The 26,011-nt window shown below is 36.8% G+C and overlaps 1 protein-coding gene across 3 annotated transcripts in view; it reads right to left on the bottom strand.

Moving 5' to 3' along the window:
* Positions 1-26,011, bottom strand: part of Dmd (dystrophin) — a 2,014,880-nt gene that overhangs the window by 8,901 nt on the left and 1,979,968 nt on the right. For all 3 annotated transcript variants that reach the window (XM_077794046.1, XM_077794047.1, XM_077794048.1), the window contains 3 exons: positions 19,053-19,296; positions 18,131-18,254; positions 5,585-5,677 (listed from right to left, as the gene is read on the bottom strand). In XM_077794046.1, coding sequence (XP_077650172.1) covers positions 5,585-5,677; positions 18,131-18,254; positions 19,053-19,296 — 461 coding nt within the window. The remainder of the gene's footprint in view (positions 1-5,584; positions 5,678-18,130; positions 18,255-19,052; positions 19,297-26,011) is intronic.

The following is a 26,011-nucleotide window of genomic DNA, read 5'->3' as shown; positions in this document are numbered from 1 at the left end:
AATATACAAATCAACTCAATAGCACAGGTTTGTTGAGCTGAAACTTAGTTAGCACTGAAGTCCATGGCTGTATTCATATAATAAGCCAGAATGAACACAAAATAGTGTAAGGCATAGATTGGTTAAGATTTCTCCATGCAGGGCCTGATAATAAGTATTTCAGGGTTTACAAGCCACACAATTTCTGTAGCAACAGTTCAAGCTTGTCACAACCACTCTGCCCTTGTAGTGAGAAAACAGTCATCAATAGCATGTAAATTAATGGATATGGCTGTGTTTCAATAAAACTTTATTTCTAACAACAGGCAGTAGGCCAGATTTGGCCCATGACCTAATCCCTGGTGTAAAGGATAGCTGCTCACAACTTTCGTGGAACTAGATTAGAAACAATAGTGCCCCAAAGGGGGTACATCCATCTGCCTTTGTTCTTTATGTTGCTCTTCCATTTAAAAAAAAAAAAAAAGTGAGCTGGGCACCATGGCACATGCCTATAATCCTAGCAGCTCAGGAGGCTGAGGCAAGAGAAAGAGGATCTCAAGTTCAAAGCCAGCTTCAGCAAAAGTGAAGCGCTAAGCAACTCAGTGAGACTCTATCTCTAAAAAAAAATACAAAATAGGGCTGGGGATGTGGCTCAGTGGTCAAGTGCCCCTGAGATCAATCCCCAGTATAAACAAAACAAAGTAAAACAACAACAAAACCCCACCAAACAAAAGAAACAAACTATGAAATGATTTTAATTGTAATAGATGGCAGGTTTTAAAAAGCTCTTGTGTTGGGTAATTTAGGAACCTTTGACAGAATGTATGTGAGCATATTTGAGAAGGGATGGTATAAAAGAGACAGGATGGTACAAGATTTGGGAGACATATTATGTGGCACAGGTTAGTAGGCCAGAGACTACACACACACAACAGAAATCCTCACAAAGCACTGCTCACTGCTTTCTTGATTGTCTTATTGTAGTAAGAGCTTATATTGGATTCTATTATTCATTAATCTCTATGAATGGAACCTTATTTTGGAGAGACTAATATCATACCACCAAGAAAGCATTTCTTTCATTAAGACGTACTACACATATTAAAATACATCTGTAGACTGCTAACTGATCACTGACTTACAGACAAATTGCTTAAAGGATTTATTTTAAAATCATACTTATTGTTCATTCATGTAGTATTCCTATAGAATAATGGGGGATATTTGGAAAATGTCTTAGAGTAGATAAGTAAACAATGATTTTCATTACATTGGAATTCAACTTGTACATATACTCAGACAGAGGGTGGATTACAGATAGATAAATGGACAAATTAGATAGAAACTGGCTAATGTTCAGTGTTTAAATATATACTGAGCCACTGAAATTTCCCAAATGGTTGTGAACTAACTGCATCTAGATAGAAAAGATATAATCACAAAGCTAAATGTGCATACGTTCACACATTCAACACAATGCAGTTTATTTTGCCTCTTATACAGGAATAATGTTGGCCTTCAGTTTATCACTAAATGGAGAAGCATGCAACCCTTTATTAATTTGGATAACTGTTTAGCAAGGACATGGAGATAAGATTAGAAGCCTAATTTAACTTGTGGAATTGGCCATGAATAAGGAACTTAATTTCTTTGAGCTTCTAGATACTCTTTGTGAAAATGAAAACTAAAGATTGGTTGATAACTTAAGGTCCAACTCTTAAATCAAAACTTGGCAAGAGCTAACAACAACAACAACAAATTGTAAATTTAAAGTACACAACAACCCACCTATTCACGTGCTTTATATAATTATGAAAAATGTATTTTTTTAAAAAAATGATTTTCCTCTGTAGGCAATTAACTAGCAGGGTTAAATAAACCATGAGGTGGTATTTAATAGCACATTTCCACTACATGTCAGACCTCTGGCTCTGACATCTGTTTTGAGTTACTCAAACAGCTGTCTGAAACAGCTGTAGCAACCATGAACTTATTATTATTATTTTTTGTAACACAACAACAGGAACATGGATAGAAGAGTCAGAATAAAACTACAAAGTCCTCTAAGACATAAATAGATCTTGGAAGCAACTTCCATGGTAAAAATATTTATTTACTTTTTTTAAAAAAAGATATTCACCTAGACAAAGAAAACTGAGATCAGTTAGATAAAACTTTTTTTAATCATCTGGATCAGAAAATCAATATAGTGGGTTGTAATCAGCATTTTATTTTTCAGTAAATAAAACAGAGCCATTGCATAGGCTTGTGTCTATAATCTCAGTTACTTGGGAGGCTAAGGCAGGAGGACTGCAAGTTCCAGGTCAGCCTGGGCAACTTGAGAGAGAAGTGGGAGGAGACCCTGTCTCAAAATGGAAATAAAAAGGAAGTCTGGGGACACAGCTCAGTGGCAGAGCACCCTTGGGTTTAATCTTCAGTACTGCCAAAAAAAAATAGAAAGAAAAGAAGGAAGGAAGGAAGGAAGGACGGACAGAAGCAGCATGCATTTATGTAGTATAGAAGTACTGTTTCAAACATTTGTTTCTGATCTTTGTATGTACATGTGACTATATACATACATGTATAGTGTATGTAAAATGCTTCTCTTATATAGATAATGATCAAATCAGGTCAATGACTACCATTCTGAATATAAAAACACTTAGATGACCTTCCATGGATATTCTATTTCTGAAAGTCTATAATCCTGAGATGTTGAGATTCTCAAGAACTTCTGCTTAATATCAATCTAATATACCTAACAACTGGTAAGATGTTCTTTCTTAACCCAACTGTTCCTGTCTCTTTCTCTTTCTCCTCAATTAAAAATACTTTTAGTCATAAATAAAAGATCCAAGAGACACTTTTTTTTTTTTTTTGGTACTGGGAATTAAACCCAGGGGTGCTTAACCACTAAGCCACATCCCCAGTCCTTTTTATTTTTTATTTTGAGGCAGGGTCTCATTAAGTTGCTTAGGGCCTCACTGAAGCTGGCCTTGAACTTGTGATCTTCCTGCCTCAAACTCTCAAGTCTCTGGGATTATAAACATGTGCCACTGTGCCTCCAAGAGGCACTTTTTATTCTATTTTTATAACAATGAAACTTTTTATCCATCTGAATTTGAGGAGGAAAAGGCCTAATAACAATGCCCCATTTAGCAAGAATCATGGAAAAACAAAACAAAACCCAAGGTCACAGTATCAAGAAGACCAGCCCAGCTCCGCTAACACATTAGCCACTGTTTTATTATATATATATTTGTCTATTTTTAAGAATATGAAGTAATTTTCTCATGCCACTGGGGTATGATTAAATAGAAACTTAGTCAATGGAACTGGTGTAAGGATAAGGCCTCCTTATCCTGTATTTGAAAACTGCAGAACTTGGGGGGATGGTATTGTTCCATAAGCACTAATTTAGCAACACTATCCAGGCAGCCTGAATAGTTTCCCAAGATGCCATACAAGTAAATCAATATCACACAAGTAACTACAACAACATCAGCAATGTTAACTGCAAATACCATATCAGAAGAGGTAAATTTCTAGTCTTTTAGGAGATTTATTCTATACCCAATCTAGTTTCAAGGACTCTAAAAAGGAAACTCAGAGATATGCTGCAAAAGATTTTACCTTAAAGCTAATTAGGGTGGAGCAGAGGCATGGGTACAAAAAAGAAGGCAAGGCTACCTCTGGGGAAGGAAAGCCAGCAGTCTTGCTGTTGCCTCTTTCCTGAAATATGCTTGTTGTTTAGATGTGGGAGAAATGCCCAGGGCACCAACAGAGCAGCTACCTACATCCCATACAGCAGGTAAACAAGCTTCCAGTTCAAGGGGCTGGGATAAGATGCTTATCTAGGGCCTTCAAAGGAAAGCGTGGGGGTGATGAAATGTGTACAACCTTGAAGAAGAAACTTCTGCTTCAGGTTAACTCCTTCCTTCCTAATTCACTATCAGGTGTTTTATTTATGTAGTATGGAAGCTACTGTTTCTGATCTTTGTATGTATATGTGATTATATATATATATATAGTGTATGTAAAATGCTTCTCTTACATAGATAATGGTCAAATCAGGGATTTACTCATGCCAAATAAATTTCTATTACAGTCATCATATAATTGCTTTGTGATCTGAACTTCTTTGGAATTCTCTGTCCCCAAGGGACCGTAAGTTCCTTGAAGGCAAGGAACTTGTCATTTCTTCTTTGACTCCCTAGTACTTTCTCTGATACTAGTAGGCACTAGTAAAAGCTGACAGGATAAAATAATGAGAATAAAGGTGAAAGCATTTGATTTCTGCCAATCCAGTATATGGTCTTCTCCTTATAAATAGTGAAGAGTAGAAAGAAGAGATATGTAAGCTATTCAGGATGGGGATTCAGGTGGCAGGTGGGGGGTGTAGAGGTGAGTGGAAGACAGATAAGATTCTTATCTGTTAAAATCAACACATCAGTGGTGCTCAGCAGTGAAAAGATGGCTGGTGCAGACATTTAAAATTAGCTTCCCCTGATGGTTCCTTAGCAACGCTCCACTAGAACATTATTGCTTTTAGCGTGCACTGCACAACGTTCTCTTGCACATCAAATAGCTAGGAAATGGCCATTGTTAACTGACACCGAACAAAAAGATAGGAAAAACATACTACTCAAAACACCCTCCTCATTGCCCTTATGGAGAGGAACAAATAGCCCAGATTTTCTGCCGCCCTTCCCTCCCAGGCTGCTCATTAGGGGTGCCAATCATTGGTCACAAAGCCTGGTGTTTTCCTCTTTATACTTCCCCAGGCTTTCCTTCTATTTGATCACAGGTGACTGCTACCATTCTTTTTATTTGTGGAAGGGAGGTGGATCAGTGACTTTTATGTTGGGGCAATATACCAAAATAAATGCCCCCAGAAACTAACAATGGCAGCAAAATATCTCTTTGGGTGAAGGGAGACATCTGAAGCTCAGGCTGGAGGGAAGATTCTGTGGGTGAAAATGCTGCTTGTGCATAAGAAGCAAAATATACAGGTCAAAGTGATGGAAAGAAAGAAAAATAATATTAATATTTTTCTTTATAAAGCTTATACTCCAACTATGGATTAGCAAACTAATCTATAAAAGATTCATTATCTTTTACTTAAATGATGGGGTATGATACAATTTTTAAATATAAAAGGGCATCAGCGGGTGAGTCATAATCCTTAGCACCACCACTTGCTAGGCATGTCCTAGGTCTCACTGTACCACATAGCAGCTACATGTTCCTTGCAAAAGCATCACAGGGCATTCATTTCCTCATTTGGAAAAGTCACATAATAATTACTCTTAAGTAAAAGATACCTTCTAACTAACTCTTCAGACCAATATGTGAAGCAAATAAAATATTTGACACAGTAGAATGCCTATTTCTAGAAACACCTCATTGACATAGGTGATTGAATTCCAAATAAGCCAAACCAGAAATTCATAGTAAAAATAACATCTTCCCACCATGGACCCAAATTGGCATTCTGTAGGCACATGTTGGCTTTCAGGTGGATAATGCATATACATCAGTAGGGTACAGAAGAGAATGCCATCATTCCAGTTTATGTGAGTCCCATTTAGGTATTGGAGCTTACCTCTTGAACTAGGGAAGGAGTTGTTGAGTTGCTCCATCACTTCCTCTAACCCTGTGCTTGTGTCCTGGGGAGGACTGAGAAGATCTTCCTCACCTTAATGAAAGAAAACAAAACAAAACAAAAGGATGAATTATGTGTTAGCAAAACATAGAGGTTCCAGAGAAAGGGGCCATGATTACTTTTTAAAACCATTATAGTAAGGCATGGTGGTACACACCTGTAAGCCCAGTGATTGGGGAGGCTGAGGCAGGAGGATGGTCAGGTAAAGTGCCCCCTGGATTAGATGCCCAGTACATATCTCCTCCATACACACACACACACACACACACACACGTGTGTGTGTGTGTGTGTGTGTGTGTGTGTGTGTAAAATTCCCTTTACTTGCTCATGAAGAACATTAACAAAAAAAATCCTCCAGCTTAATAATTAGAGGACATGGGCTGGGGTTGTGGCTCAGCAGTAGAGTGCTCTCCTAGCACATGCAGGGTGCTGGGTTCAATCCTCAGCACCACATAAAAATAAAATAAAGGTATTGTGTCCAACTACAACTAAAACAAAATATAAAAAAATAATAATTAGGGGTTAATTCTTTAAAGTGAAGAATTCTACATAGTTATTTGTGTCACTATTCTTGGAGAAGAAAACAAAGTTTAAAAGATTGCGTATCCAGTGAAAAATAAAAAGGGATAGGGATGTGGCTCAGTCATTAAACACCCCTGGGTTCAATCCCTGTTACCAAGGGGTGGATGGAGAAGTTGATAAATCTTCTTTCCTTATGAAACATTAACAAATGTGAATCCTCTCCCCTAATTGAACCCCCAGGGGCCCTCCACCACTAAGCAGCATCCCCAGCCCATTTTATTTTTTATTTTGAGACAAGGTCTCTCTATATCAAGAAGGCTGTTCTGGAGCTTGCAATACTCCTGCCCTAGCCTCTGGACTTGCCTGGATTACAAGCATGTGCCATTGCACCCAGCTGAACTTTTTTTTGGAATGAAACAATTATTACAAAATTGCAGTGTACCTCCTCAACACAAAAGAATGTTTCATTCTGTGTTTACTTTATGAAGGTAAGAAAAAAGTGAAGACACCGAGGTATTTTTTTCATGCTTCACTTTGACATTTAACTAAAATTACAAACAAAACTCAAATACCTTTAAGGCCCAATGTAATAGAAATAAAAGTTGCATGTGACCTGCATAGATAATGAAACATTAGTATTCTAAGGATAGTAGATGTAGAGTGTAATGGGGAATTTTGTTCCTTTCCTCCTTGTTACTTGGGACTACATTATCAAAATGATGTTTGATCATTTTATAGAGAGAAATTTTCTTTCTCAGTTTTGAGATTTGCTTATGTGTGTAGAGTGCTGATGTGTAAGTAAAGGAATTCTTGAGGAATGGATGGCTTTCTCAGGGAATGAGAATCTCCTTATAGACTTTGTACATCAGAGTCTCTATTGTTCATTCATGTGTCAAAGAAATATCCCTCAAAGAACATTTTGCAGTAAGGGGGAAATTTCTTAGGTGTAAATCAAGTTCATTTTCAATTTTGAAGGTTCTCTGAAACTAATTTTCCATAATAGTCAATCTTCCAATAATTAAAATAACATCTTTTCAAGCTCTACTTGTTCAGCACATTGTTACTTCCATTTAAAACAAGACCTTGTTTCAGCAAGTCAGCAATAATGACCATGCTTAAGGGCAACCTCAGGTTCACATTTCACTTATGACAGGGGAGCCAGTGAATAAATGATTTACATATTTTTGTCATTTCCTTTAGTCTATACCACTTGGATTTTCAATGATAATTGTAACACTGAAGTTATTCTTACATTTTCATCTTTTTTTGGGTGGGGGGAGTACTGGAGATTGAAGCCAGGTATGAGTTACCACTAAGTTACATCCCCAAACTTTTTGAGACAGGGTCTCCCTAAATTGCTGAGGCTGGCCTTAAATTTGAGATCCTCCTTCTTCAGCCTCCTGAGGGATTTACAAGCATGTGCCACTACCACACCCAGCTTATCCTTGCTTTTAAAGCACCAGCTAAAAGAATCACTGCTAATGCTAACCATTAAGACAAAAATCATATCTTAGTTGGATCTGGGGCTTTATATCATTATTAGAATGGAGAGTTAAGATTTGGGATAATAAAAAGCCTCTGTGTATCTCATGGTAACAGACCACAGGAAACCTCTTTGAAATAACAAAGACAGAAAAGGATTAAGATCACAAAATAGAAAAGGAAGACTCTTTCTCTATACATGTGCACGTGTACACACACACACACACACACACACACACACAATATATATATTTAAAGAAAGAAAGAAATGACAGAAGGTATTTTTCATTTCTCTTTTCTTGTAGTCTTAAATGCCCATTATCTGGTGAAGATGGAATGAATGAAATACTACCATGAGGAACAGGATCCTGACAACTGCAGGGCTGATGATATCTCTTTGTTCCATTAGTGATGCAGATTTTTGCTGAATTGGGAAATATGAGGCATTTTTAATGGTGGCAAGTCCACCTCTGTGACAGTATGTCTTATAGAATAAATCAGAACCTACAGAGACACTCATGAACATTGATGTTAATATTTCTGACAGTTTAATTACATCATACTGGAGCTCAAGGAACTCAATAGTAGTGTGTTAAGATTCAGGTTCAGTTCAATGATGTGATTGGCATTCCTGTCCCTGAATTATTTCAAGGATCAAATTATAAAGTATAAGTTGAATGATGTCAGCCAAGTTCAACTTTACAGATAAACTATCATCTGTGAGTCTCAAATAGGAGTGCCCAAGTACAAATGTAAAATTAGCTTGTTTTAATGGAAAACTTTCATGGCAGTGATAATTACATCCATTCAAACTTTTTTTAGTGCTGAAGATTGAACCCAGAAGCTTTGTGCATGCCAAGCACACATTCTACCATTCAACTACACCCCTAACCCCGCTTCAAACATTTCTGAGTATCTAATACATCCTACATATCACATAAACAAGTGAAGTATCATCTTGTTTTCTTATTTTCTCAATATTCTCCAGATTTCCCAACCTGACTTTATCTTTTTAATTTTAATCAGATACATCTCCTGCATGGATGAGTAAAGGTCAATCAACTGAAAAATGCTTAATGCCTAATATTTTCAGTATTAGATTATATAGGAGAAGTTAAAACTTCTAAGTGGATCCTGAATTGAAAGTAATATCATTGTACTCTAATATACTGGGTCAGTTTTTTAAAATGATTTACATAAAACCCATAAAAATTAACAGTAAGATTAATTTTCATTAAAAAAATTGACCAAAACTGACTATATTCCAGGCACAGTTCTAGATGCATGAGTTATAGAAATGAACAACCAAAAAGCCTTGTCTCAATAAATCTCACATTCTTATGGAGGTATTCATGCTGAACAAATAAACGAGTAAATTGGTTATGTATGTTGGGTGGTGATAAACATTCTTTTTTAAAAAAATATTTTTTAGTTGTTGATGGACATTTTTAAAAAATTTATTTATATGTTGTGCTGAGAATCAAACCCAGTGCCTCACACATGATAGGCAAGTGGTCTGTCACTGAGCCACAACCCCAGCCCAGGTGATAAACATTCTTGAGGAGAGGGTTTGAAAAGGACAATGAAGACAAATCTTAAGAAAGGGCAGCCTTGGAAGCCCTCATTGATAAATTGCACTTGAGCAAAACATTTAAGGACTTGAGAATGTGAGCCATGTAGGAATATAAAAGGGAACTGTAACAGACAGATGAAATAGCAAATGCAAAGGTCCCAAGAGAAGAGTGTGATTGACTTGCTCAAAATACAGCAAGAAGACAGTGTAGACAAGAATGAGAAAGTTTGGGAGGAGCAGACTTTCCTGGCCCAAGAATTTGGATTTGCTCATGTATGGGACAGTCCTAAATCCAACCCATGACCTAGAGTTAAGTGTAGCTGTGCTCTTAGAAAATTTCAGTCAACTAACAGAGATGTTTCTTTTTTTTTGTGGTGCTGAGGATTGAACCCAGGGCCTTGTGCATGCAAAGCAAGTACTCTACCAACTGAGCTACATCCCCAGCCCCAACTGAGATGTGAATGAGAAAATGCAATTTAAGAATTTTGTTGCAGGGCATGGCAGTGCACTCCTGTAATCCTAGCCTGTAATCTCAGCAGCTCGAGAGGAGGGGCAGGAGGATCACGAGGGCAAAGTCAGCCTTGGCAATTTAGGGAGATCTCGTCTCTAAATAAAAATACAAAAAAGGCCTGGTGATGTGGCTCAGTGGTTAAGCACCCGTGGGTTCAATTGCCAGTACCATAAAAAGAAAGAATTTTGTAGTTATTTATAAACATGGCAATAGCCAACAGAAGGTTCCCAACATATAAAAATGCTAAGATTTGAGGAGACAGAAATGCTAACTGCTCTGATTTGATCATTACACATTGTATATCATATTGAATTAAAATGCTGTACCCCCAAAATAAGTACAAATACTGTATGTCAATGAAAAATAAAAATATGACAGTTGATATACTGTTTGAAGACATCAACCTAATAAGATACGAATATCTGTGGGTTTTTTTGATCATACACTATGCAAAATGATAGGCAACCCCCAAATGTTCCTGATCCTAATATCCATACCTGTGACAACAAGCCCTCACTCACCCCACCAAAAAAAGAAAGAAAAAAAAACCTCTTCATTTATTCAATAGGAAAATACATACTGAATCACTAATGTGCCCACTAGGAATCTGGTCAGTCCTTATCCATACTTTACTGATTCATTGCCTGCTCAAATAGCATACTGCTAGTGGTTGAGGGATTTTAGTTAATAGCAGTTCCTTTACATTTAACACTTCAACTTGATTCAATTCCAAATTGATTCCCACAAACACATGTAAAAAAATTTTTTTCGATTCCTAGCAATATGATCTTGGCTTTTCTGAAGTTAGCCAGAGAAATGACAGAAACATTTCAAAAATGAATGTTTCAAAATAAAGAAAGATAGAGTCAAATTCAAATATTACCTTGATACACCATAATGTGTTCATTTCTTTTCATCACCAATGAAGTTAAGAAAAAAAAAAAACAGTGGGATGACTCAATTTAATCTAAGAAAATAGAAACAGAATGGCTGACCATGGCAAGATATGCTTTAAAAATATTCTTTTTTAAATTTTAAATTGTATTTGCACACAATACCTTTATTTTATTTATTCATTTTTTATGTGGTGCTGAGTATTGAACCCAGTGCCTCACATGTGCCAGCAAGTGCTCTACCACTGAGCCACTACCCCAGCCCCATGGCAAGATATTTTTAAGTCTTCTGAAACACACTGTGGTTTCAGACTTTTCTTGAAGAAATGGTATTTTATATGACTCACTCACTTTTCCTCAATTCCAAAGCTGATCATGGTTCCACTTGCTTACAAAACAATTTTAGGCAGAACCTATGCAGTCTATGGAGAAAAGATTTTGCTCACATCTAAGCAGATTATTCTCTTTTAAAAAAGGAACTGCGGATAAGAAAATTACTTTTTTTTATAAAGAGGCTGTGTGTGAGCAAATATGCTCACTATGATTTTTCTTTGGATTTTAACCAATTTCCAACTTGATGTGTTATTTACTAATGTCTTCTTGCCTTTCTTTACTTTTTCCACAAGAAAAATTACAATGATTTATCCGATCTCTATATTTGCCTTCAGTTAACTATTTTATGACATCATTTAGAATAGATGCTTTCAATTTTACACATAAATACTGTGCATAAAATTTTAAATAAAATTATGGTATACTGTGATTATGCTGACAATAATTGGTCAGTTTTAATCTGTGGTAAGAAATATGGAAATTAGTAGCTAAACTTCTTAAATATACAGATTGTTCCAGATGTACACAAGAATGTATTGTGCTTGATTTCTAAAACATTAATTCAGCAAGCACTTTACTGGAGGTTTGTTGCATAAAAGATGCTCAGTTAGGAAAGAAAATAAGCATTTCTTAGGTCCTGTCCTTAAGGGGCTTACATTCTACATAGTTCTAGGGGGAAAATAAATACTAATAACTGTTATTAACACAGGGTAAATGATAAGATATAATACATAATAAAACCATACAGTGTGGGCTTAATCATGTACCCATACAGTACATGATTAAGTTATAAAGGAAGAACCACTTCATGAAAAGAAAAAATGGTATATTTCAGGTTAAGAAAACATGTGCAGCCAGGTGTGTTGGCACATGACTCAGGCATATGACTCAGGAGGCTGAGGCAGGAGGATTGCAAGTTCAAGACCAGCCTTTGCAACTTAGTAAAGCCCTAAGAAACATAGTGAGACTTTGTCTCCAAATAAAAAATAAAAAGGGTTGGGATTGTGGCTTAGTGATAAAGTGCCTCTGGGTTTAATCAATCCCCAGAATCCCCCCTGAAAAAAAGAAAAAGAAAAAATTGTGCTCAATGCTAAAGATAATGTTAAAGAGTTTGGACTTCATTTTGAAAGTATATAGAAGCCATAAAATGCTAAAGGAAGGAAATAATACAATATAATCTGACTAGTAGGGGAGTAACTAGAACCATCTGGAAGGCTTGGAAAGGTGAAGATGCAGAAGTCAAAGGAACCAATCAGGAAAGTATTTATATCATCTGTTCAGGTAGTTCACAATGAGGGCTAAATTTGGACAGATGAATTGAAGGATTTTGTTCTTTTGATAAGAAACAACAGACTGACCTTGGCAACTGGATTGATGGTGAAACATGGCTAAGGAAGGCAGGTACAGGAAGAAAGTATAGAATATAACAATCTTTTTATAGTTTGGAAAGTTGGAAATTTTGGGGGAGGGTACCAAGGATTGAACCTGGGGGCATTTAACCACTGAGTCATATGTCCATCCCTTTTTATTTTTTTTTTTATTGAGACAGTCTCACTATGTTGCTTAGGGCCTAATGAGGGCCTCAACGTTGTTGAGGATGGCCTCGAACTTGTGATCCTCCTGCTTCAACTTCCTGAGGGGATGGGATTATAGGTGTGCACCACTGTGCCTGTCAGAAAAGAAGTTCCAATTATGATTTCAGATTGGGTAATATTTTTATCCAGAAGATGCTCAGGAGAGAGGACTGGGCTGGAAATTTGGATGTAGGGTTATCAAGGAATGAAAAGAGAGCCCAGGAAGAAGAGTGAGGGGGACAGAGAGAGAATCTTGAGGAAAGCCTTGATGTGATGCACTGAGAATTAAATATTGCTTACACAGTAATTCTGTATCAAATATTTAATCATTCCTATAATCCTAGCAGCTCAGGAAGCTGAGGCAGGAGGATGGCAAGTTCAAGGACAGCCACAGCAACTTAGCAAGGCCCCATTCTAAATTAAAAAAGGGCTGAGGACGTGGTTCCGTGGTTAAGTGCCCCTGGGTTCAATCCCTGGTACCTTCCCCAAAATGCTAAGGAATAATGACACATTTTTAAATAGACAAAAAATAAAATACAAAATATTTTACAAAGAATAATCTTGTAGTGGGTGAGAAGTCACTAGAGATAAGGACTTGTTAGAAGTCATAGACTCTGGGGTGCAGAACTCAGGAAAGTTAAAACAAGCCTTGTGTATGGTTTGGATCTAGGAATGTCTCCTCAAAACTCATGTGTTAGGCAATGTGACAATGTTCAGAGGTGAAAAGATTGGATTTTTGAGAGCTGTGACCTCATCAGCAGAGTAAACCATTTCATGGATTAATGATTTGAACAGACTACTGGATGGCAACTACAGGCTGGTGAGGTGTGGCTGAAGTAGGTCACTGGAGGTGTGTCCTTGGGGACATAACTTGTCCCAATTTCCTGGCTGCCATGAGCTGGGCAGCTTTCCTCTGCCATGCCCTTCCACAGTCACGTTTCTGCCTTGGGGTTGTTCTACTATAGACTGAACCTCTGAAACCATACATCCAACTAAACTTTTCCTTCTCTAAAATTTTTCTTGTCAGGTATTCTGGTCATAGCAATGGAAAGTTGGCTAACCTACTTTGTTAATTTCTATTTCTTTCTTTGTTTCCTCCAATAGAGTGTGCACTTCATTAACATACTATCCCAGTAAAAGCTATATAGAACACATAGGGTACACAGAGATTTATTGGTGATAAGCATTTCATGGTTTGAGGAAGTACAGTTGTCCCTTGTCCCTCGTAATTTTGGAGGATTCATTCCAGGATCCTTGCAGTTACCAACAAATCCATGATGCTCACGTCTTTTATATATAAAATGGCATAGTATTTGCATGTAACCTACATACCTCCTTTTGTATAATCTAAATCAACTTCAGATCACTTATAATACCTAAGACAGCGTAAGTGCTATGTAAACAGTTGTTATATTGTATGTTTAGGGAACAATGGCAGGAAAAAGTTTGTATATGTTCAGTACAGGTGAATTCCAACCCCCACACTTTCTAACTGTGGTTGATTAAATCCATGAATGCAGAACCTACTGGGTAGGGAGGGCTGACTGTACTCCAACTCTTTAGACAGATCACCTGGTATGACTTCTTCCATATTTCAGTTAAAAGAAAATGATTGGGGTTGTATATATAAAGAATGCCATTTTCTCTCTAGAATATGGCTCAGCAGATCCCAGCCTTATCACATCTCAAACCTTCAAATCATGAGGACACACATTGCATTTATTTAAACACCTGCAAGCCTCTTTCAAAATGATAATCCCTTTCCCCCTCTAAAACAAACCTGCCTATGCAGTTCAGAAAAAAGAAAAAGAAAAAGCACCTTTGAATTCAGTCTTTTCTTTCAAAGAACAAACTTTAACAACATAGCCGATCCATCTTATCATTGGCAAGTTATCTCTTAGCTTAACATAGCCACTGGAATATAGCACTTCTGTCCCTGTATTCAATTCTGCCACAATCTTATTTCCACAAATCATCAGGAACACAGCCTGATGTGTACTTTCATTTGGGTGCTTTAACAGGAATGCTGCCTTTTCATCAGTGTTGACAACCTAAATAATTAATGCTTCTAAGCACCCAGGGCTCTGAATCTCACTGCTAAAATATGCGACTTAATTTCACATGCTTTACTTACTTCAAAAAAAAAAAAAAAAGGAAAATCCTGAAGTAGGAAATAACAACAGAGGCACTAAAGCTCAGTTGTTTTCAGAATTTATAGACTTTTCAAAGGCATGCAATATTTTTTCATGCACTGTGCTATCATTTATAGTCCCAACAGTCCATTAGCTGTATTCAGATCTCATGTGGAGAAAGAGAATCCGACACAGAGACTGCCCTAAATCACTGAGGTGTAGTAAAGTCAGGAAAACAACCTCAAACATATTCCCTTCCTTCTCCAAACAACTGAAATGTGGCTATCTTACAACATTTTGACTTCTCCAGAGGAGGACGTGCCTCTCCTTATGGCTCCAGATTCTTGAACACCACCCACTTCAATCACCCACTCTACTTCTTCAGAAATGCTCACCACTTAGCACTCTCATCTACTCTCCTTGACATCTTTCCCATCATCACCGTTAAGGGTCTCACCACCCTGCTGATGAGCCCCACAACCCTGGCCTTATGAACCACACCCTTAAACCCTCAATGATATTCAGGAACCTTCAGCAGCTTACTGGGAAGCTACATCCTAAAAAGTAGAAATCGCTTGAAATCATTTTACTTCCATGATGTCTAATTTCAAATTTTCTTGACCAAGGTCTCCCAATGTTTCACCATAAATTTCATGCATATCTTTGACTTTTCCTTTCTGCCCTATCAATTTAGGCATTTTCCTTCTCTTTAGAAGGAAAGATTCTCCTTTGGAAGATCTCAAGTCTGAACACACCATCATACCATAGGTGAAAGAGCTTTAAGTGTGAAGAGGAATCAAGGAGTTTTCCCAATAGTTGGGCATACAGATGAACACCATTATGCCTGGCTCTGTGAAGTATTATTTGGAGTCAAATATAACTAGTTTAGGACCCAGGGAAAAGGAAGCTAGAACGTGCCACTGACTCAGGCTCACTTGGAGAAATGAAGACAATCAGTCAAATATTCGCGGTGTTCATAAAACACTAATGTCTAACCTAGCACAGCAGGAAAAACCAAGGAGCAACTGGCTAACAACCCCAGTTACAGCCATTTATTACCACTGTAACGTGCCTTGCTCATTTTGACTTTCATTTATTGTTTATGCCTCATCAATTCCAGATTTCTTAGGAATTAGTCCTAGGCAGAGAACCTTGCTGAAGAATGTCACCAGACCACACTGACCATTTCCTCCACAAACTCATCTCATTTTTACCTACCTGGTAATGCCCCCAAAGTGTAGTCATTTTCCTTAGTTCTCATTCATTTTTTAAAAATTTGTTTTTATTAGTTATACATGTTAGTCAAATGTATTTTGACATATTATACATATATGGAATATAACTTCTGATTCTTTTGGTTGTACATGACGTAGAATTACATTGGTCATACAATCATATATGCACATAGGATATCTACTATCTTTCCTAATTTTTAACAAGAACTTATCTTTTAATTTCATTGAACGAACAGAAGTTCCAACTTCCCTTCTCTTGGCTGAAAATATTTTCCAAAGTGGCCAGTGCATTTCCAGTGACCCACTAGGCTGTGAGTTATCCTCATTTCCATTGAGCTTTTTTTTTTAAATACATATATAGATAGATATAGATATATAGATATTAGTTGTTGATGGACCTTTATTTTATTTATTTATCTATATGTGGTGCTGAGACTCAAACCCAGTGCCTCACACATGCTAGGCAAATGCTCTAGCACTGAGCCACAAACCCTAGCTCTTCATTGAGCTTTCTATCATACCTTCCTTAAATATATTCCTATACCCCAGTCCTTCAGCTTCCTATCACCCAAATAGAGGTCTTCCCCAAAGCATTGTATCTGAGTACATTTGCCATCTATTTCTCATCCCATACTCTTTAGCAATCAGTTTAATGGAGCTCACTCTCAAATCTCCCCAGTCTGCCCTCTTACATCTGGGATAGACCTGTATTTTACACTTCTTTCTGGACATGACACAGAAGACCTGATAGCTCCTCAAAAATATTATGTCCAAAATCAGGTTTTACTATCTTCTACCACCCACATCCTCTCACCTTATTTCCTTCCCTACATTTAACAGTCAGTTGCCCAGCCCTGGGCATTCTATTTTCATGGAACAATTTCATATGTAGACACATTGCTCAAATGCAGTCACTCACAATTCACATTCCTTGGTCTTATCAACTGCCTCCTAATTGGTCTTTTCATTGATAAAAAAGTTTTACTTTGGGTCAAATACAGGAGCCAGCACACAACTTTTAAGAATTTTTTTCTTAAATCTTTTTTTTTTTAGTTTGCTAAGTTATTTTTAGTGGCTCCCTGACACCAAAATCAGTTGAACACCTCAGTTCAATGTCCATTTCACTATAATGAGCTTATAGCCTTCTCCTGAAGCCTTATTTCCTTGTTCTCCCTGATTGGACCTTATTTTCCTACTTAATTGGATTACTGGCTATTTCCTCACCGTTGGGCCTAATCTCCACACTCTCCCTTACACTATTCTTACCTCAGGGTATGTTTGATTAGTACTTGTTATGGTCTGGATGTGAGGTATCCCCTGAAAGCTCATATATGAGACAACACAGGAGTATTCAGAGGTGAAATGATTAAATTATGAGAGCTATAACCTAATCAGCAGATTAATCCACTTGATGGATTAACAATTTAAAAGGACTACTGTACTGGTGGGTAACTATAGGGAGGTAATTCATGGCTGGAGAAAATAGGTAATTGGTGGCATGCCTTTGTGAGATATATATATATATATATATATATATATATATATTTTTTTTTTTTCTTTTTGGGTACCAGAGATTGAACTCAGGGGCACTTACCACTGAGCCACATCCCTAATTTTATTAGATACAAGGTCTCACCAAGTTGCTTAGCGCCTTGCTAAATTGCTGAGGCTGGCTTTGAACTCCTGATCCTCCTGCCTCAGCCTCCCGAGTAGCTGGGATTACAGGTGTGCACCACTGTGCCCAGCTTGGTTTATATTTTGTCCTTAGCACCTCTCTCTCTTTGCTTCCCAGCTGCTATAAACTGTGCAGTTTTCTTCTGCTATGATGTTCTGGTTTACCTCAGGCTCAGATAAGTAGAATTGGCCAACCATGAACTGATACCTCTGAAAGCATAAGCCCAAAAGTTATTCTTGTTGGATATTTTTGTCATGGTGGTAAAATGCTGATTGACACACTAATCAATTTTTTAGAACCCTTTAAAAATATCAACTGGTCATAAAGCATTCCCTGGTCTCCAAAATGAATAAACTGTAATGCTCCCCTGATTGTCCTGAATAATTGAAGGCTAGTTCTTTGAAGACTAGGATTATCACATCCCTTAAGGCACTTGTGAAAATTCCCCATCCAGAAATATAAGATAATCTAGCTAATGATTTGAATTATTTGCAAACATTTCACAACTCCCAGATCTTAAAAGATAACAAAATCTAGGAGTAGTTAAGATACTTACCCATAGATTCTGAAGTTTGACTGCCAACCACTCGGAGCAGCATAGGCTGACTGCTATCTGACCTCTGTAGAGAGGTCGAAGGAGAAGATACTGTGGTACCATTCACCTTGGCCTCTGCCTGGGGCTAAGGCATCAAAAAGAAAACAGAATTTTTTAAAATAATAAATGAATATATAAAATAAAATGTTACAGAACTCAGGACCAGGAATTTTGACCCATTCTACTTAGAAATCTCCCAAAGGTTATTGAATTTGGGATATTTTACTGTTGATATAATCTGTGGATTTTATCTTTGTATCTCAACTGTGCCCCCTCATAAAAAATGAGGAAAAAAATAGGGGTTCAGTAGAGCAAGGTATTTATCATTAGACTAAAAGACCAAAATATTTGGAAAGCTATGTGAGAATGCTGAGAGCACACAAGATCTTAATAATGCAATGGAAAATTCATATTTGGGGGAAGTATTAAGAAATACAACAGAGAATTTAAAATTCTCAAAAGCCAGCACCATGTCTGGACGAAGTCTGTGATAGTGCAGTAACTTGTTAGGTTTTTAATGGAAGCTTAAAAATTTATGTGTTAAGGATCAGAAGAAAAGTCCAAAGGTATATTAGAAACTATAACTAATTTCAAAGAAGAGAGTTCCATTTCAAGAGGTAAATTTTGGAATTGTTTTTTTCAAAGATGCCTTTCAAATTGGTCTAATAAAAAACATTTTGGCAGGAAATATCTTATATAAAAATGCACACTTGTTTTCCCCTTTTTATATCCTTTGACACCTAGCATTTTGCTGGGCACATTGTAAGCACTAAAGAATTGATGCTTATACTTACAAGAACTCTGAGTTCTGTTTTTTAGTTTTGCTTAAGAGGGAAAAATGAATGTTTGCAAATATCTCATATTAGAGAGATATGGGTCTCACTTGCTCCAGCAGCTGCCTCAGCCTGTGTAACTGTGACTCCAGCTGTTTATTGTGATCTTCCAGGATTTGCATCCTGGCTTCCAGGCGGCCTTTGTGTTGACGCAGTAGCTTGGCCTCAGCAATGAGCTCAGCATCCCGAGGACTCTGTGGAGAGGTGGGCATCATTTCTGGAGGAGACGGCAGTGGGGACAGGCCTTTATGTTCATGTTGTTGCTTTAGACGATCATATTCTGCTTGCAGATTCCTGTTGGCATCATATAAAAAAAAAGGAGGGAAGGAAAAAAAGAAAGAAAACTGAATATCATCACCAGATTTCTTAGAACATGGCAGATAGAATCTGACCACCACCAAACAAGAGCAAGCAAAAGAGAGGCACTAATGAATGGTGTTTGAGATGATGATCTTACCAATGCTGAAAGAACAAAATAAAATTTGAAGCTTTTGACTAGTGTGGAAGGGGCGATGCTTTTCAATTTTTTATGTTATACTAAAAGTCTCATGAGTGCTATGTTCAGACAAGTAAGCAGCAAAAACTGTAATCATTTTACAAGTATTTCTTTATAATGAGATTAAATTTTTATGCCCCTATCTATACTTTGGTTTGCTTAAAAAAATCAAACATTTTCAACAGAAATGTATAATACAGAAAGAGTATATCCATGTGCCCACCACCCTGCTTCAATCAATTTAATATTTGCCATATTTTCTTCAAAAAATTTTTGAAGAAATTAAATATGACAACTAAAGCTGAAGCTCCCCCCACCATGTACCCCCAGTACCATACCATTGCCTCCTCACCATTGCTCCCAAGGAGATAATGCCATACTGAATTCCATGTCCATCATTACCATGGATGCATCCACAAATATTATGTTGAACTTAAAGATTCTGATATTACCTGTTTGTTTTTTTTAATCTACAAAAACGCTCATTTCATGTGATTCAATCTCTAACATCATTATTTTGCATGTTCTTAAATTTTACATTTAAGAACTTCATGCTTAAGAATGTACATACCATTCTAAGAGTTGATTTTGCCTTCAACACCGTTTTGGAGATTTATCCACGCTGATATACAGTTTGTTATTTTATTGCTGTAAAGGTATTATTCTGTTGCTTGAATATGCTAACAACATTCTCCTGTCCGTGGGCAATTCGGTTGTTTCCAACTTTCCACTATTACAAATCATGAAGCAATGAACTTCCTTATACCTGTCTTTTTGGATACCTGTTTAAGAGATTCTACACAGAATACATCTTGATGTAGAATAGTTGGTTCCTAGCAGTATCTTCAGCATTGCTACATATCACCAAAATGTTCTTCTAAGTGGTTTTACCAACTTACTCTATCTCCAATAGTGAATGGGATTTTACATATGGCTATATTCTCCTCAAAAGCTTGGTATCATCAGACATTCACATTTGGGGGCAATCTGATGGGTACATTTTAATTTGCACATCCCTGATTACTAAAGGATGAATTTCTTTCATGTTAACTAGATTTTCATGTTTCCTTTACCCATTTTCCCACTGGATTGTCTTTTCTTATTAAAGTTCTTTATATATTCTATATGCATATCCTCTATTAGTTACGTGCACAGCAAATATTATCTCCTGCCCTTCTCTTGGTGTAGATTAACTTTGTTCATGGCATCCTACGGTACAAAATAATTAAGTTTCACCATATTTCTCCATGTTTCCTGCTTTTTAAGTTTTGTTTAAGAAAATCTTCCTTACACCTACATTTTAAAGTCTAAATTTTGTTTTTCACATTGAGGTCTTTGATTTTCCCAGAATCTATTTTTGTGCTTAGTATCAACATGTGATCTAAGTTTGCTTTCTGCCTATAGATAAAGAATTGAGCCAAAAATCTCATTCATTTCCCCTCGATTCCCCCTCCAATTTTAACAGTGCCTCTGCAATATATCAAGTGTACATAAATATACAGTCGTGCTTCTGAGTTCTCAATGCTATTCTATTGGCCTGTGATGTTTTAAATTAGTTGGTGTCTGTTAGCCTCTCCCATCCCCACTTTGTTCTTCATTAAAATTGTCTTGGCTATGCTGATATCTTTGATCTTCCCTATGATTTTAGTATCTAATTTTCATATTTCACAAAAACTCTTATTGAAACTTTGGACTTGAATCATACTGAATTTATAGAATAAACTGGGAAGAACTGAATTCATATTATCGAGTCTTTACACCCAGAAATGTGGCAGAGTTCCTCATTTATTCTGGTTTCTTTTTTGTCCATTAATCATTTTTTTTATTTTGCTGGACTTTTTTCCTTTTGTTTTTCACTTTGAATGCTTAAATTATTTATTTTTTAATCTTTACCTTTTTTCTGTATCTGGAATTGAACCCAAGGACACTTAACCACAGAGCCACATCCCCAGCCCTTTTAATATTTTATTTAAAGACAATGTCTCACTAAGTTGCTCAGGGCCTTGCTAAGTTACTGAGGATGGGTTTGAACTTGAGAGCCTCCTGCCTCAGCTTCCTGAGCTGCTAGAATTGCAGGCATGAACCACCACACCCAGCTATCTTTACTATTTTAAAATAAACACATTTAGAATTACAAATTTGCTTCTTGGTAGTACTTTAAAGGTAGACCAAAAGTTTGGAAGTATTTACTTTAGTTTTTAAATTATATTTTGTAATCATTATTGCCATCTTTTAAGTTAATCTGCTGTCATTTGAGTGCAGTTTTTATATTTCCAAACATGTTTTCAGTGTACATTTCTAATTAATTTGCATTTTTTATTGGTTGTTCACAACATTACAAAGCTCTTGACATATCATATTTCATACATTCGATTGAAGTGGGTTATGAACTCCCAATTTTACCCCAAATGCAGATTGCAGAATCATGTCGGTTACACATCCACAATTTTACATAATGCCCTATTAGTAATTGTTGTATTCTGCTACCTTTCCTATCCCCTACTATCCCCCCTCTTAATTTGCATTTTAATCAGAGACTACCTGTATGATACTGATCCTTTGAAATTTAGCAAAACTTCTTTTTGTGATCTAGTCTATAGTCACTTTGGAAAATGTATCCATTGAGCACTTAAGAATACATATATTTTCCTCTCTGAAAGGTAGAATTTCAAAATACATAAATTATGCTAAATTTGTTATTCAAATAGTCTACACTGTTGGGATTTTTTGATTCTTTGTAGTTATCAATTTTTCTTAGAGGACTGTTGAATATGATGGATTTGTTACAGTATCTCCTTTTAGTTCTGTTGACACTTATTTTGACGCCTATGACATTAGATTCATAGAAGACCTTGATTGTTCTTGGCTTATTTTTTATGTAATATACCTTTTTGTTCCAAATAATGTTATTTCCATGCATTTTATTTCATGTAAGTATTTCTATGGCTATCCACTTTCTTTTTGTCATACTCAATTGATGTCCAAAGAAATATAAAGAATATTAGCATATGCAATGGTTCCAAATGCTTTAGGATTCAGAGAATCAAAAGTGACTGATTAGAGCTATTCAAATCTTTTTTCCAGTTATAACAAGTACCAAATAAGATGGCATGTTTCAGTTTTTCATAAATGATATTTCATCAGGTTAGAGAAACTCCTACCTACAAACATGGAGATATGTTATCTATGAGAAAAGACAGAAAATATAAGTGGTAAGAAAACTTTTCCCATTGTCCAGTCTGAGAAAATAAGATAATCTCATGACCTGGTTTCATATTGAGGAAATTTGGGGGTACTAGGGATTAAACCCAAGGGTGCTTTACGACCTTTTAATTTTGAGAAGTGTCTCACTATATTATTTAGGGTCTTGCTAAGTTGCTGAGGCTGGCCTCGAACTTGCAATCCTCCTGCCTTAGCGTCTTGAGTCACTGGGATTGCAGATATGCACCACCATGACTGGCTAGGGAAATATTTTCTATTGTTCCGTATCTGGAAGGAACATTCTACAGGGGATGACATGTCTTCCAAAATGCTCAGTTTGAAACTGCTAGATGCCCACAAGGAAGCAGACACAAAATCCAATATACTATTGGTTTGTTGTTGTTGTTAGTCCTACCCTGTATCTAGTATTACAAGCTTTCCAGGAATTTATTTAAAGTCAAAGAAAATCAATGTATGATCAATGTATGATCATTTTCATCTATAGGAACAGAATCTCCAATCTGTGCTTATTGAAATCCTATTGCTATCAATCTTCAAGGATAATTGTTTGTACAGTTTCTTTCATAGCAATCTGTTTTGACAAAACAATGATAAAAAAGAGCTTTATCAAAACAAATTTACCTTACTAGATTCTGCACACTGACCTTCTGGGTCTGAATCAATGTATGTAGCTGTTTGCATTAATTATATCTATTTTCTGACCCCTTAACAGGCCATCTGCTAAGTGTTTCTGTGAACTTGAAGCAGCATCCAATGTTCACAGGGTCTCATTCCATAGGAATGTCCTTCTATCCCCTCCCCACTTTGCAATTAGTCACTAAAAGAATATTATCCTTATTGAAATGTTCCAACTGACGCCCCTGCTCCCCAGTTCTGGGAACTGAATCCAGGGGCACTCTACCACTGACCTACATCCCTAACTCTTTTTAATTTGAGACAGAGTATTGCTAAGTTGTCCAAGCTGGCCTTGAATTTGTGATCTTCCTGTTTCAGCCTCCCAAGTCTCTGGGATTATAAATCTGCACCACCATGCCCACCTCTGACATTTTTTTTCCATAGAATAATATTCAAATTTTTCCTTTCTACCAGATTGGGTCATTCATGATGTCTCTTTTGAAAATACTGTTTTTAAACATGAATTTCAGATAGTAAAACAAGCAATCACTGTCTTCCCACCTATTTTTCACAAAGGTACTGACATAAGACTACCTTTTCTAGAGAGATCTTCCTGGGTATCTTGATTCTGCATGTCTTGTTGTCCACAAGGTTCTCCTTTTAGGAGTCATTTGTAAGTGTCTTTGTTCAGGAAATATGGTTTAGTATATACAACACATTACATTTCTGTTTTTGTGTTTTCCAGTGAAAAACAGAAAAGGCTCATTATAATCAGCTAGGGCTTCTCAAAGCTGTGCTGTAAAGAATACCAATTGCTCCATGTAGGCCTTTCTTTCCTTCCCAGATGTTTGAAATTTCTCTTGGGAGACCATTTCCTTAAAGACTCACATCCTTCTTCAATTCTAGAAGATTCCTAGCTATTATAGCTTCAAATATTGCCTGCCATTTCCTCCATTCTCTTCTTCTGAAAGCCCTCAAATATACTGCAAAATGAACCCCTAAATATACATAGTAAAGTACACTTTAGAGTGTTGTCTTTAATTCTCCATTTCTCTTAATTGCTCATTTAAATTTCTCATCTGTTTCTCTTAGTGCTATGGATAGTAAGGTCCTCAGCATCCTTCTTCTAATTCCCTCCTTTACCTGAATTTTGGCAGGAATTTGAGAGATCAGGAACGTCAATGATTAGTTTTATTTGCAAAGTTTCTTGTTATTTTAGTTAACGGCACTCCCTAACTTAGTCTCTTGAACATATTGAATGCACTGGAATGATCTTCGTTCATAGTGTTTTATCATTTTATATTCATATAGCCTTAATTCATCTTTTGATGAATTTTTGAGGGGTAGGGAGCTACCTTATTTCTTTAGTACTTTGGATACTGGTTTGGAGACACATTTTGAAAGGGATGTTGTATCTATGATCCTTTATAAATTCTCTGTATCGAATTGTTTGGTGACTGCACTCACCCACTACTCGGGAGTGTATTGTATAGAAGCAGATCTTGTATTGGTAGTTTGCAGCTTCTATGTTGAGATGTATGGTGATGTCACTAATTCCATCACTAGACACTAAGGCAGATTGGTTCAGATCCTGGACTCAAGGCTATGTTGCTCTCCTACCTATTGCACTCTTGACTCTTCCCCAGGCTCTATTCATAAGGTCCATGGCTGTATACAAGCTGTAGCTCTCCACAGTAGTCTAAATTGTTCTTGCTCATGTTCAAATGTGTATGGGTATGTATCTCTCCAGGTATGTTTTTGTAGGGCCCCGATTTCAAATAGTAATCTTGTAGGGAGAATTTTAATCCCTATGATGAAAGCAGGAGCTGAAAGTTTATAAACTTAGCTCACTCATTGCTCACTATGACTTGTTCTGCTCCCTGCTCTGCACCCCCCTCAACCTTCATTTCTAGTAAAACCCAGCTGGATGTTTTTCATTGTTCACTCCATATATTATCTATACTAGATAAATGGTTGGAGCAGAGAAAGATGTCTTCAAGCAAGAGATAATCTTATCTTAATCAGAGGCCATCAGGCCACATTGATTTTATAGACATATATATGTAGTTACGGTGTCCTTAGTATTCATTCAGACCTCAATTTGCTAGGGCAGGATTAAATGAGTCAAATAGGTACAATTCTCCTAAACAGACATGAGACAAAACATAAGCCACCTTGGGGCTGGGGATATAGCTCAGCTGATAGAGTGCTTGAGGCCCTGGGTTTAATCCCCAGCACCACACACACACACACACACACACACACACACACACACACACTCACCTAGTAAAATCAATAACAAACTTTATTATGAGGGACTAGTTTTCCCTCCTGAGACCCTGGGGAAGAACAAGCTGTCATGCCAAATGTTCTAAAGTCAGAAATGGCTCAAAAGAGGTATCTTGGCCAATAACCAAACAAAACACAAAGTTCTTTGAGTCTTTGAAGGTATTTACAAAAGTTCATGAAGAATATCAAGAAGAAATGATGCACAATGGGTTGAAGTCCAGATAACTTTTCTTAAAAGTTTTCTAGTAAATGCAGTTCTGGTCACAGAGCTGTGTTGGGACATATTTTTGTTAGGGGTTGGTATATGGAGCTATTTAGCCCTAATGAATTAAACTATTTTCTTATATTTAAGAACATCTATGCAAGCACCTTCTAAAGTATGTAACA

This window comes from Urocitellus parryii, chromosome X (genome assembly GCF_045843805.1).
Source record: "Urocitellus parryii isolate mUroPar1 chromosome X, mUroPar1.hap1, whole genome shotgun sequence".
NCBI lineage: Eukaryota > Metazoa > Chordata > Mammalia > Rodentia > Sciuridae > Urocitellus > Urocitellus parryii.
This window is presented reverse-complemented; position numbering and strand designations above follow the sequence as displayed.